This window comes from Erinaceus europaeus, unplaced genomic scaffold, assembly GCF_950295315.1.
Source record: "Erinaceus europaeus unplaced genomic scaffold, mEriEur2.1 scaffold_509, whole genome shotgun sequence".
Taxonomy (NCBI): Eukaryota; Metazoa; Chordata; class Mammalia; order Eulipotyphla; family Erinaceidae; genus Erinaceus; species Erinaceus europaeus.
Genome location: NW_026647479.1, coordinates 42,835 through 57,549, shown reverse-complemented (window position 1 = coordinate 57,549; position 14,715 = coordinate 42,835). Strand labels below are relative to the sequence as shown.

Genomic DNA, 14,715 nt, shown 5'->3' with positions numbered 1-14,715 from the left:
GGAGGGGGTTACATATTGTCAATATTGTAAACTGACTGACAGTACTGTAGGCTTGCAACTCAATGTTTTCAAATACCAACAACAGCAATTGGGCAACATGTTTTATTTGTTAGACGCCAAAAACAATTTTCTTCAGAAAACTCCACAAACAGATGGTCAGGTGATAGCGCACCCAGTTGAAAACACTTGTAACCATGCACGAGGATCAGGATTTAAGTTCCCAAATCCCACCTGCAGGGGGCAAGCTTCATATGTGATAAAGCAGTGCTGCAGGTATCTCTTTTCTACTCCTCCACCCCCTCAGTTTTTCTCTGTCCTATCAAATAAAAAACAAAGAAAAAAGAAACTTCACAACTGAAAGTAAAAGCTGTCAACAACACAATCTCTTTTAAAAGATGTTTTTAAAAAAATTTAAGAAGACATTCATACACCAAAGTAAAGGACTTTTGGGTGGGGGGTAGTGTTCAGGTCCTGGGACACGTTGTAAGAGGAGGACCTAGGTGGGGGGTTAGAGTGTTATGCAGAAAACTAAAAAATTTATACATGTGCTAACTACTGTATCTTACTGTCAACTATAAGCCCCAATAAAGGGGAAAAGAGATTTAATATGCTCTACTAATTAGCTACAAAAAGATACACATTAATCAAAATCTTTTACTTAAAATAAATCAGAAAAATACATTAAAATAAAATAAATTAGAAAATAGAATCTCTGCCATTAAAGAATATATTATGACTTAACACAATAGAAACACTCTGAAACATTTGATCTGATCATGTACTGTTAACTCTGATGTTACTTTAACTTTTACACTTTTAGTTATTCATAAGAAAAAAAGAACTATATTTATTTGACAGAGACAGTCAGATATGGAGAGAAGAGAGGAAGATAGAGAGGAAGAGAGACAAAGAGACACCTGCAGCCCTGCCTCGCCCCTTATGAAGCCTTCCCTCCCCTGCAGGTGGGGACTGGGGGACTTGAACCTGGGTCCTTGCACATTCCAACACGTGCATTCAACCAGGTGTACCACCATCTGGCCCCCAGAAGTTGAGTTGTTATACTTCTATCACTACTACAGCTTTAAGAATATTTTCCTGTTTAAATCTAGTGTTTCTTAAATCGTTTCAAAGATCACTGACAAAATTATTTCAAAGGGACCTTAAGATCCCAACTATTTTCACAACACTAACAAATTATTATTTGTACATGATGATAAAAAGCATGGTGGGATCAGCGTCTGTAGAAAATCACCTTCAGCCTCTACCGTGGCAGTGGGTGAGATCCGGCACCTAAAGCCATCAGGGCCTTAGCTCACAGCCTGCCCGCAGTGCGCGCAGATGAAGCCCAGGCCCCGACACGCCCAGGGGGGGGGGGGGGGAGCATGGTGGGAAAAATTACTTGCACATGAGCACAATCAGAGAAAGAAGGAAGGTTTTACTTGTGACTGTCTATGACAAAGCAGTAAAAAATTACTTGTTCTGAGAAATCTTCCTAATATCTCCCACGGGGATTGGTCCAATTTGTATTTGTACGCAGCAGTGTAGAAGTGTCCTGCCACCTCCAATATTCTCCTACAGTTGTTCTTTTTTTTTTAATATTTATTTTTATTTATTTATTCCCTTTTGTTGCCCTTGTTGTTTTATTGTTGTAGTTATTATTGTTGTCATTGTTGTTGGATAGGACAGAGAGAAATGGAGAGGAGAGGGGGAAGACAGAGAGAGGGAGAGAAAGACAGACACCTGCAGACCTGCTTCACCATCTGTGAAGCGACTCCCCTGCAGGTGGGGAGCCAGGGCTTGAACCAGGATCCTTATGCGGGTCCTTGTGCTTAGCGCCACCTGCGCTTAACCTGCTGCGCTACAGCCCGACTCCCCCTACAGTTGTTCTTAATGTCCTTTCTAATGTATAACATTCTCACAGGTATAACAATGACCCAGCAATTCCTCTTCTGGGGATATATCCAAAGGAAGCAAATGAACCCATCTAAAGAGATCTGTGTACAACTATGTTCAAATTGTGATTTGTAACAGCCCAAACTTGGAAGCAACCCAAATGTTCGATAACAGATAATTAGTTAAGAAAAGTTGTGGTATGTATTTATATACAATGGAATAATATTGAGTTGATAAAAAATATGAGTGCATATATGTACTCTACTCTTTCACTTCATTTGGAAATTTGGACATTGTCCTTGTTATACCCCCAACTAAGGTTCAAGCCTAGCCCCCTCTGCATTGGAGGAAGCTTTGGGTATTATGGTGTTGGTGTCTCTCTCTCTCTCTCTCTCTCTCTCTCTCTCAGCTCTCCCCCACTCCTGCCCCATCCATTTCTATGTGAACAGGTCAGCCTAGAGTAGTGAAGCCCCAATCACAAAAAAAAACCTCTTTTTGAAATTTTTCTACTTTTTTAAAAAAAGATTTTATGTATTCATTACTTATCGTTGTTGCTGCTATTGTTATTGTTGGATAGGACAGAGAGAAATGGAGAGAGGAGGGAAAGACAGAGAGGGGGAGAGAAAGACAGACACCTGCAGACCTGTTTCACCTCTTGTGAAGCAACCCCCTTGCAGACGGGGGCCATGGCTGGAACAGGGATCCTTAAGGTGGGGAGCCAGGGCTCAAACCGGGATCCTTACGCCAGTCCTTATGCTTGGCACTATATGTGTTTAATCCACTGCACTACCACCCTGGCCCCCAGGAAATCTTTAAAAATTTTTTTTTGTTATTTGTATTTACTTATTGGATAGAGACAGCAGAAATCAAAAGGGAAGGGGATAAGAGAGACTCCTGCAACACTGCTTCACCACTTGCAAAGCTTTCCCCCTGCAGGTGGGAATTTAATTTTTAAAAAATATTAACTTATTTTTAAATTTGATAGGACAGAGAGAAAATGAGAGGAAAGACAGAGGAGCAAAAGACAGAGACACCTGTAGCATTGCATCACTGCTTACAAAGCTTCCCCCTACAGGTGGGGATCAAAGTCTTAAGTTACGAAGTAGCAAACGCTAGAAGAAGAAGAAGTTACGAAGTCCTTATGCATGGTAACATATGCAATCAACTAGGTGTGCCACCACCTGGCACCCACCCACTGGGAAATCTTAATGTAGAACACTATTTAACACAGAGAAGCATAAAAGCTGTCTAAAAATGTGATCACCTATTATCTCCCAATCACTGATTTCTGTCAAATACAGAAATATTACAAATAAATGAAAGTTTAAAAGGAACATTGCTTATTTCTGGCATGTGGGAGACTGAACCTGAGACTTCAGAGCCTCAGGCATGAACATCTTTTTGCATAACCATTATGCTATCTCCACCACCATATCTTTTTTTTTTTAAATATTTATTTTATTTATTTATTCCCTTTTGTTGCCCTTGTTGTTTTATTGTTGTAGTTATTATTGTTGTTGTCGTTGTTGGATAGGACAGAGAGAAAATGGAGAGAGGGAGGGGAAAACAGAGGAGGAGAGAAAGATAGACACCTGCAGACCTGCTTCACCGCCTGTGAAGCGACTCCCCTGCAGGTGGGGAGCCGGGGTTTGAACCGGGATCCTTATGCCGGTCCTTGTGCTTTGCACCACCTGTGCTTAACCCGCTGCGCTACAGTCCGACTCCCTCCACCACCATATCTTTTAACTTAAATGGTTATTGACTCATATACTAGCATTTTTATACTTTTTTTATTTTTAAATTTTTTATTTATAAAAAGGAAACACTGACAAAACCATAGGATAAGAGGAGTACAGATTCCAGATTCGCACAATTCCCACCACCAGACCTCCGTATCCCATTCCCTCCACTGATAGCTTTCCTATTCTTTAACCCTCTGGGAGTATGGACCCAACATCATTGTGGGATGCAGAAGGTTGAAGGTCAGTTTTTATACTTTCATACACTTGCATATGATGCCTGAACATTTGGCACCCAAATAATCAATGAAGTTTATTTCGTCTGTAAATTTACTCTAATAAAAATCAATGAAGAAGACTTACTTCTTGATACAGTTGGTCATGAGAAGATGGACATCTTGTCTTTCATCTAACAGCAGCATTGCCCCTAAGTAACCAATGCGTTTGTCTGTAAATTTTTGAGAGGCAATAAGCTTGAGGCATTCCAACTATAAATTTTAAAATAGAAATAAAAAAGGGAAAGAAAAAGAACATCAAAATCTAAAAACAAAAAACAATGTTTTCAAAACAGTTAATGGAAGACTAAAGTAGATGTAACTCACATCAAATCACCAAAAAAGGCAAAGATTTAAAATCTTGCTAATACTAATCAAGCTCTAGAATAAATGTTTTATGATACATTAACATTTGCCACTCTAACATAAATCAGTAAAGTACTAAAATAAACCCTTAATAAACTCAATCCCCAATTTAATAATCAGGTGTATTAAATGAGCACCTAACTCAAGTATTTATGAACTGGCTCCTATTTTTAATAGCAAAAAGATCAGCAAATGGAAAGAGAGCAGAATGTTAATGTTCTAAATATTAAGAATATACAACTGAAAAGAAAGCACAATAATTAACTTTAGTATAATGTGAAATAGGCTACATTTAGAGCTTGAACCAATTACTATAATGGGAAGCAGGATTTAGGGGTCAAATACAAAATAAAAATTGCCAACGGAAAACTGAGTAGTAAAATTAACATATTTCTTCATTATATAGTTGTTAGATATCCTCCAAACTTAGAGTCTTTGTAGTCAGTCTCTTTGACTTTCTAAAAATTACAATATTTTGGTATACTTTATCATTCCATCTTAACTAACAAGGAAAAGATGTTTTGTTGAAGTGTATACAACTTAGTCTATCCAAAAGGAACACTGTTCAGTTCTTGTTTATTGTGGTACTTGGATTGAATTGAGTAAGTTTATTTTTCAAACAATGCTCTCATTTAGAATCATTACATCCTAAACAGAATCCTGTGCACACAGGATCTAAGATCATAAGACTAGTTCCATGTAATCTTAACTTTATACTCAAAAGTGAAATTAAGGAACCTAGAAAAGTTTACTAATAAAATTGTTCCAAGCTGTTTAAATACTGCTCATTCAGTATGCTGGCATGAAAACTTATGGTATTAGTTCTATCATGAGCATGTCTACAAAGACTGAAGAGAAAAATAATCAGGGCCTAAAGGAAAACTGAAAAGCCCTGTGAGAATGACAGAAGATTATGAGGCTAAATTTTCCTTGCTTCTACACATTTGATTAAAAATCAATGGCTAAAATAGATGATGAAAGTCATTTTTACAATATTAGCAGGAAAAAAATCAGTAGTTTAAAATATTAGAAATAACATGTCTTTTCAGGCATGGTTTAAAATAAAAATACATCTTTTCAATTTAAAGGGTTTTAAGTCTTTACATTTAGTAATTCTATAAACACTTTAGCAGAGAAAGAAAATGTTCCAACAGTATCACTGAAATTTTCATCATCCTTACTGAATACTTATAGAAAACACCAAGCATTATACAAATAATCCAAACATTTTTGTCCCTCCAGGGTTATCTACCACTGGGGCTCGGTGCCTGCACTACGGATCCACTGCTCCTGAAGGCCATTTTTCTCATTTTTTAAAAAATTTATTATAATTTATTGGATAGAGACAGCCAGAAATCAAGAGGGAAGGTGTGATAGAGAGGGAGAGAGACAGAGAGACACCTGCAGCACTGCTTCACCACTCGCAAAGATTTTCCCCTGCAGGTGGGGACCGGGAGCTTGCATCTGGGTCCTGGTGCATTGTAATATGTGCACTCATCTAGGTGCACCACCACCCAGCCCCTATTTTTCCCACTTTTTATTGCCCTTGTTATTATCACTGCTGTTGTTGTTGTTGGACAGAACAGAGAGAAATCGAGAGAGGAGGGAAAGACATAGAGGGGACAAGAAAGATAGGTATCTGCAGACCTGTTTCACCTTTTGTGAAGCAACCCCCTTGCAGGTGGGAAGCCAGAGGATTTTGAACAGGGATCCTTATGCTGGTCCTTGCACTTTGTGCCATGTGTGCTTAATTCACTGCGTTACAACCTGGCACCCAATCCAAACATTTTAAGTATTTATTATTATTTAGTGTGGAGAGAAATTGAGGGGGAGATAAGACGGAGAGAGGGAGAGGAGACCTGCAGCTCTGCTTCACCACTCATGGAGATTCCCCCACTATAGATGGAGACTGGTGATTTGAACCAAGGTCCTTGTACATAGTAATGTGTGCACTCAACTGGGTGGCCTAGCCCCCCTCTATACAATTTCTAAAAGACGCAAAATGAGAAAAACATGTCTGGTAGTAGCACACCTGGTTGAGTGCACACATTAAAATGTTCAAGGACCAGATTCCAGCCCCAGTTCCCAAATCCAAAAGGCATGCTTCATACCCAGTGCCTTTCTCTCTCTGTTTCCTTTCATTTTGTCTTTACCCAAAATAAATAAATGATGATGACAATAATAATAGTAACACATTGTTTAGCATTAATATTACCTTCTGATTTTTTAGGCAGGCACAAGAGTCAAGATTGACTATAGGATACAATTTGTGGCTTTGTGTAACACTTAAAATTTACCAAAAACGGGGTCAGGCGGTGGCACAGTGGGTTAAGCGCATGTGGCGCAAAGCGCAGGGACCGGCTTAAGGATCCCGGTTCGAGCCCCCGGCTCCCCACCTGCAGGGGAGTCGCTTCACAGGCGGTGAAGCAGGTCTGCAGGTGTCTATCTTTCTCTCCCCCTTTGTCTTTCCCACCTCTCTCCATTTCTCTCTATCCTATCCAACAATGAACGACATCAACAACGGCAATAATAATAACCACAACGAGGCTACAACAAGGGCAACAAAAGGGAAAAATAATGGCCTCCAGGAGTGGTGGATTCATGGTGCAGGCACCGAGCCCAGCAATAACCCTGGAGGAAAAAAAAAAAATTACCAAAAACTACTAGGAATACCAAAGGAGACCACCTCGGACCGAACAAGACTAGACTAGAACGACTTCAGGAACCCACCAAATCACCAGTGAGTGCAAACACGTGTGGCAGGTGGACAGAGAGGAGCCTAGGGAGAGATTAAGTGGCTAGTAACACACCAGCAGTTTATCAGAGACACCACCTCCAGTCTGTTCCACCAACAAGGGGACCGCTGAAGGGAGAAGACTCCCAGGAGACTCACCAAGTGCAACTCTGAGTCTCCATTGCTACTGCCCTCAGAATCTGGAGCAGCGGAATGGAGGGACACCATGGGACAGAGATCTAACTAGGAAACTCAGGAGAAGACCTATACCTCCCTGGCATAGCGGTGGGGCTGTGAAAGTCTCTTTGCATAACCACTGGATTATCTCTGCCACACCCTGCTTTATCTCTTGGTGAAGAGACCCCTGCAAGCGTCATCACAGACCCCTGCAGGCATCAACCCGGCTTTGACCTAGCACGTTATGATTGGGCCCTCCTCAATCGCTATCGAACAGGCCATGGCCGGTGCGCCGCTATGTTCCATCGCTGGGGAGCCAGAGACGACCCAAATTGCCCCTGCAGCTACAGACAGACTATGACCCACATAGTCAATGACTGCCACCTCTCCAGATTCAAAGGAGGTCTCGAAACTTTACATCAGGCTCAACCTGATGCTGTTGACTGGCTACGGAAGAAGGGCAACCGCTAGAAGAAGAAGTGAGGGATTAAGCTAAAAAGCCTACTTATAGTTTAAAAAGCCCTCAGGCTCCCATAGCCTACAAGGAAGAAAAAGCACAAAAGAGGCTTTTAAGCCACTGAGCTCCAAAATCAGGGATTAAAATACTATTGAAACGGGGTCGGGCGGTGGCGCAGTGGGTTAAGCGCACATGGTGCTAAGCGCAGGGACCAGCGTAAGGATCCCGGTTCCAGCCCCCGGCTCCCCACCTGCAGGGGAGTCGCTTCACGGGCGGTGAAGCAGGTCTGCAGGTGTCTGTCTTTCTCTCCCCCTCTCTCTCTGTCTTCCCCTCCTTTCTCCATTTCTCTCTGTCCTATCCAACAACAAAGCAACGTCAACAATGGCAATAATAATAACCACAACGAGGCTGCAACAACTAGGGTAACAAAAGGGGGCAAAATGGCCTCCAGGAGCGGTGGATTCATGGTGCAGGCACCGAGCCCAGCAATAACCCTGGAGGGAAAAATAAAATAAAATAAAAAATTTAAAAAAATTTTTAAAAAAATTAAAAAAAAAATACTATTGAAACAACTGTTAACTTCCACCACTGTGAACCCTTTAATTACCTTACTTAGACACAAGGCAATCCAGGCAATAGTGATCAATAATTTGAAAAGTACTGAGAGAGGGAACTCATAATATATTAAATGGTTAAACAAAAAAGAAGAAATAGGGGAGAAATGAACCAGGACAAGAGTCCAGATAAAAGTCCCCCAAAGGGTGAAGCAAAAAATAATAAGGTCAATATCCAAATACTAGCTAAGGAAATAATCACAGGTGTGAGTAAAGAGTCTGAAAGAATTCTAATCAGAAATACAGGAACAACAAATGAAAATCTGGAAGAAAACACTAATTATCTCAAGGTTATTAGAGCTGAAAACTAAAATAGCTGAGCTAAGAACATAACTAGCTAAACAAGCTAAAAGAGTATCAGAACAGGATAACAAAACAGATGAACTCCAGAAAACAGTAGAGGGGAAAGAGAATAGAATCAATGAGGCTGAAGATAATTGGCAATATCAATGACGAATTAGAGACAACTAAAAAAGATGTAAAAGATCTCAAAAAGAGATTGAGAGATACTGGAAACAACAACAGAGTCCTATGGGATGACTTCAAAAGAAACAATATACGCATTATTGGCATACCGAAGAAAGCATTCTTCAGGCCATAATAGCTGAAAACTACTCTAATCCAGACAACATCAAAGACATAAAGGTTCAAGAAGCCCAGAGGGTCCTAAACAGAATTAACCCAGACTTAAAGACACCAAGACACACATCATATTTAGAATGGAAAGGAGTAAAGACAAAGAGAGAAAAACAAAGAGTCACCTACAAAGGAAAACCCATAAGATTAGCAGCAGACTTCTCCATACAAACACTACAGGCCAGAAGAGAATGGCAAAATATCTATCGAGTGCTCAATGAGAAAAGCTTTCAACCAAGAATACTGTACCCTGCTAGACTGTCATTCAGACTAGATGGAGGCATCAAAACCTTCTCAAGACAAGCAACAGTTGAAAGAATCAACAATCACCAACCCTGCCCTAAAAGAAGTTCTAAAAGGTCTGCTATAAACAGTCAGACCACCATAAATATGCCATATATCAGAACACTCTCAAACTCTATAATAACGGCATTAAAATATCTTCAGTCTTTGATATCAATAAATGTCAATGGCCTGAATTCACCTATTAAAAGACACAGAGTAGGAAGATGGATCAGAAAATATAACTCAACAATATGCTGTCTACAGGAAACCCATCCAACTCAACAAGACAAACACAGACTTAAAGTTAAAGGATAGAAAACTATCATACAAGCCAATGCCCCACAAAAAAGGGCAGGAACAGCTATTCTCATATCTGACACGATAGACTTTAAAATAGATAAGATTTAAAAAGATAGGAATGGACACTACTTAATGCTCAGTGGATCAGTCAATCAAGAGGCCTTAACAATTATTAACATCTATGCACCCAATGAGAAGCCATCTAAATACATCAAACATGTACTGAAAGAGCTACAGCAACACAGTCATAGTAGGGAACTTCAACACCCCACTCTCTCAACTTGACAGATCATCCAGGCAGAAAATCAATAAAGACATAAGGGAGCTAAATGAAGAGATAGGTAAACTAGAACTACTGGACATTTTCAGAGTCATTCATCCCAAGAGACTGGAATTACTCAAGTCCACATGGGTCATTCTCAAAGATAGACCATATGTTAGGCCACAAAGACAGCATTAGCAAATTCAGGAGCATTGAAATCATCCCAAGCATCTTCTCAGACCACAGTGGAATTCAACTAACACTTAACAATCAACAAAAGATTACTAATAGTCCCGAAATGTGGAAGCTCAACAACACACTACTTAACAACTACTGGGTCAAAGAGGAAATCAAGAAAGAAATCAAAATGTTTCGAGAAATCAATGAAAATGAAGACACAAGCTATCAAAATATTTGGGACACAGCTAAGGCAGTACTGGGAGGGAAGTTCATCGCCATACAAGCACACATTAGGAAACAAGAAAAAGCACAAATAAAAACAGCCTGATTGCACATCTTAAAGACCTAGAAGAAGAACAACAAAGGAACTCTAACACAAGCAGAAGGACAGAAATCACTAAAGTTAGGGCAGAAATCAATAACATTGAAAATAAGAAAACCATACAAAAAATCAACGAAAGTAAATGTTGGTACTTTGAAAGAGTGAACAAAATCAACAAACTTTTAGCCAGATTCACAAAACAAAAAAAGGAGAAGACCCAAATAAATCGGATACTAAATGAAAGAGGAGATATTACAACAGACTCCACAATATATCATGCAAGGCTTCTATGAACAACTATACGCCACCAAGCTAGAGAACCTGGAAGAAATGGGTGATTTCCTAGATACCTACCAACTTCCAAAACTAAGTAAAGAGGAAGTAGATAACATGAATAGGCCCATCACAGGTAATGAAATTGAAATAGTTATCAAAAATCTCCCCAAAAATAAAAGTCCTGGACCAGATGGTTTTACAAATGAATTCTACAAAACCTTCAAAGAAGAACTAATACCTCTACTTTTAAAAGTCTTCCAGAAGATTGAAGACACTGGAATACTCCCTGCCAGCTTCTATGAAGCCAACATCACTCTGATACCAAAAACAGACAGGGACACAACCAAAAAAAAAAAAACAAACTACAGAACAATATCTTTGATGAACATAGATGCGAAAATATTGAACAAAATTCTAGCCAACCGGATATAGCAGTATATCAAAAAGATTGTTCATCATGACCAAGTGGGGTTTATCCCAGGCATGCAAGGTTGGTTTAATATACGTAAATCAATCAATGTGATCCACTACACCAACAAAAGCAAGACCAAAAACCACATGGTCATATCAATAGATGCAGAGAAAGCATTTGACAAAATACAACATCCCTTTATGATCAAAACACTACAAAAAATGGGAATAGATGGAAAATTCCTGAAGATAGTGGAGTCTATATATATAGCAAACCTACAGTCAACATCATATTCAATGGTGAAAAACTGGAAGCATTTCCACTCAGATCAGGTACTAGACAAGGCTGCCCACTATCACCATTACTATTCAACATAGTGTTGGAAGTTCTTGCTATAGCAATCAGGCAAGAGCAAGGAATTAAAGGGATATAGACTGAAAGAGAAGTCAAACTCTATTTGCAGATGACAGGATACTACACATAGAAAAACCTAAGGAATCCAGCAAGAAGCTTTTGGATATCATCAGGCAATACAGTAAGGTGTCAAGCTACAAAATTAACATTCAAAAGTCAGTGGCATTCCTCTATGCAAACACTAAGTTAGAAGAAATTGAAATCCAGAAATCAATTCCTTTTTTTAGTCAGGCAGTAGCGCAACAGGTTAACTGCACGTGGCATGAAGCTGTAAGAACCAACTTAATGACCCGGGTCCGAGCCCCTGGCTCCCCACCTGCAGGGGAGTCACTTCACAAGCAGTGAAGCAGGTCTGCAGGTGTCTATCTTTCTCTCCCCGTCTTCTCCTCCTTTCTCCATTTCTCTCTGACCTATCCAACAACAATGACATAATCAACAACAACAATAACTACAATAACAATAAAAAAACAATAAGGGCAACAAAAGGGAACAAATAAATATATATATATATATATATAAAAAGAATAACTTTGTGGGAGTCAGGTGGTAATGCAAAGCGCAAAGAACGGCATAAGGATCCCGGTTCTAGCCCTTGGCTCCCCACCTGCAGGGGAGTTGTTTCACAAGTGGTGAAGCAGGTCTGCAGGTGTCTTTTCTCCCCCTGTCTTCCCCTCATCTCTCCATTTCTCTTTGTCCTATCCAACAACGATGACATCAATAACAACAACAATATCTACAACAAGGAAAAAAAAGAAAAGGGAATAAATTTTTTTTTAAATAATTGTATTTGCTTTACCAAAACTAGTATTTCCTATTGAATAACATTTTTTTCCTCTTGAAAAAACTCATTATGAAACATATCACTCTAAAGCACATAAAAGCCTTGGTGATGGGAGTGGTGTGGAACTATACATTTAATATTAAAATACTGTAATCCGGGGCTGGGGGTATAGCATAATGGGTTATGCAATGAGACTTTCATGTCTGAGGCTCTCAAGTCCCAGGTTCAATTCCCCACACCGCCATAAGCCAGAGGTGAGCAGTCCTCTGATAAAAAAAAAAAAAGTTTAAAATAAATAAATAAATAAAATAAAATGCTGTAATCCACTACTGATCACAAATAAAAAATGAAAAACTAGTAAACCAGACACTTGCAGACCTGCTTCACCACTTGAGAAGCTTCCTCCTTGCAGGTAGGGAATGGGAGCTTGAAGCCATGTCCTTAAGCTTGGTAATATGTCTAGGAGGTGGCACAGTGGTTATAGTGATGGATTTATAATCCTAAAGTCCTAAACTCGACCCCCAGCATCAAATGTGCCAGTGATGCTCTGGTGCATGTTCTCTTGGGGTGGGGGGAGAGGGGTGATTCTCTTGTTAATACTTTTCATTTACTTTATTTATTTTGAATATAGATAGAGAAAACTTGTGAGGGAAGGGGACGAGAGATACAGAGACACCTACAACACTGCTTTACCGCTTATGAAGTTTCCCCACTGCAGGTGTACCACCACACAGCACCTCTCTCTACCCACCCTCATTAATAATTAAATAAAATATAGGAGGCAGCTGTTTTTACCCTGTCTAGTATCTTGTCCTTCTTCCTTCAAATATTATCAACTCAATTTTCCTATGAATAATTTTTTTTGCCTCCAGGGTTATTGCTGGGACTGGGTGCCAGCACTGCGAATCCACTGCTCCTGGAGGCTATTTTTTTCCCCCATTTTTTGCTTTTTTGTTATTATTGTTATTGATCCCATTGTTATTGGATCAGACAGAGAGAAATGAAGAGGAGGGGAAGACAGAGAGGGAGAGAGAAAGAAGGACACCTGCAGACCTGCTTCACTGCCTGTGAAGCAGCCCCCGGGCAGGTGGGGAGCTGGGGGGTCCAACTGGGATCCTTATGCTGGTACTTGCGCTTTGTGCCACCTGCGCTACCGCCCGACTCCCTGAAGTCTTTATTAAAAAGACTATATGACACATAATACAATTTTTAACTTATATCAAATAATATGCATTTGTGTGTAGGAGAGAATCAGTCAACAGACCTGCATAATGGTTATAACAGTCAAGAGCTAACCAGGACAAAACTCTTAAACATACTTAATACCCAATTTAAAAATACCTGTGCATTAAGAAAATGTTTAGTGGGGGAACAGGACAGTGGCGCACAGGGTTAAGCTGCACATAGTATGAAGCACAAGGATTCAGGCAAGGACCCCAGTTCAAGCCCCCAGCTCCCCATTTCACAAGTGGTGAAGCAGGTCTGCAGGGGTCTTTCTCTTCCCCTCTTTATTCCCCCCTCCCTTCTCAGTTTCTCCCTGTCCTATCCAACAGAAAAGGGAAGAGGAGGGGAGGAAAAATGGCCACCAGGAGCCATGGATTCATACTGTAGGTACCAAACCCCAGCAATAATCCCAGAGGCAAAAAAATAATAATAATAAAATAAATAAATAAATAAATAAATAAAATGTTTAGCAAATTTTTCTTAAGTACTTAAGACAATTTAGATCCTTTACAAGCATAATCACAATCTACCACTTAATCATAGTCAATGTTTAATTAAGGCAACCAACTCCATCAAAACATAAGTCTAATTCACATACGGTGTTTTCAACAGAAAGGACAAATATGTCTTTACAAATTTGCAGTTTCAAATCTCATTTCAAATCAATTTCACAAATATGAGACTATTAAGCTACCAAAACTACCTCCAGGCAGGAAAAGATTTTGCATTCCCTGAGCAAAAAGTATTTTTACTAGATGTGGTCTCAACCTAACTAACCTACCTGTCCAAAGTGAGCAGGGTAGCCTAGCATGTGCATATATAGTAATTTTGCCACATTCCGACATCGGTATGTATTATCTTCTTCTCTAAAAGATGATCGTATTGCAGCACATTCTTTCTGGATCATTTCCCGTTCTTCGGCTTGGGTTCGAGCTGTCCGGATGGTCCGGATCAGCTCCCGCAATCTGATGGGGGCTGGCATCCTCTGGATATGGAAAGACATTAAACAAAGATGTTCATATCTTTATTTTTTTTTACCACCAAAATCATTCACACAAGTTTCTGATTATTAGGAATTTAAGAGATGTTCACTGGAATAAAATTTAAGGAAAGCTGAATTTAAAATAATAATAATAATACAGTAGTCAGGCGGTAGCACAGCAGGTTAAGCACAGGTGGCGCAAAGCACAAGGAGCGGCATAAGGAGCCCGGTTTGAGCCTCCAGCTCCCCACCTGCATGGGAGTCACTTCACAGGTGGTGAAGCAGGTCTGCAGGTGTCTTATCTTTCTCTCTCCCTCTCTCCATTTCTTTCTGTCCTATCCAACAACGAGGACATCAATAATAACTACAACAATAAAACAAGGGCA

The 14,715-nt window shown here is 39.8% G+C and overlaps 1 protein-coding gene and 1 non-coding gene across 3 annotated transcripts in view; one reads left to right on the top strand and one right to left on the bottom strand.

Moving 5' to 3' along the window:
• Positions 1 to 14,715, bottom strand: part of AP1G1 (adaptor related protein complex 1 subunit gamma 1) — a 64,605-nt gene that overhangs the window by 28,485 nt on the left and 21,405 nt on the right. For both annotated transcript variants that reach the window (XM_060184047.1, XM_060184046.1), the window contains 2 exons: positions 14,129 to 14,332; positions 3,996 to 4,120 (listed from right to left, as the gene is read on the bottom strand). In XM_060184047.1, coding sequence (XP_060040030.1) covers positions 3,996 to 4,120; positions 14,129 to 14,329 — 326 coding nt within the window. In that variant the 5' untranslated portion in view covers positions 14,330 to 14,332. The remainder of the gene's footprint in view (positions 1 to 3,995; positions 4,121 to 14,128; positions 14,333 to 14,715) is intronic.
• LOC132536352 (small nucleolar RNA ACA64) lies at positions 1,237 to 1,361 on the top strand. The gene has a single exon (XR_009547963.1). It is a non-coding gene; the product is annotated as a small nucleolar RNA ACA64 (small nucleolar RNA).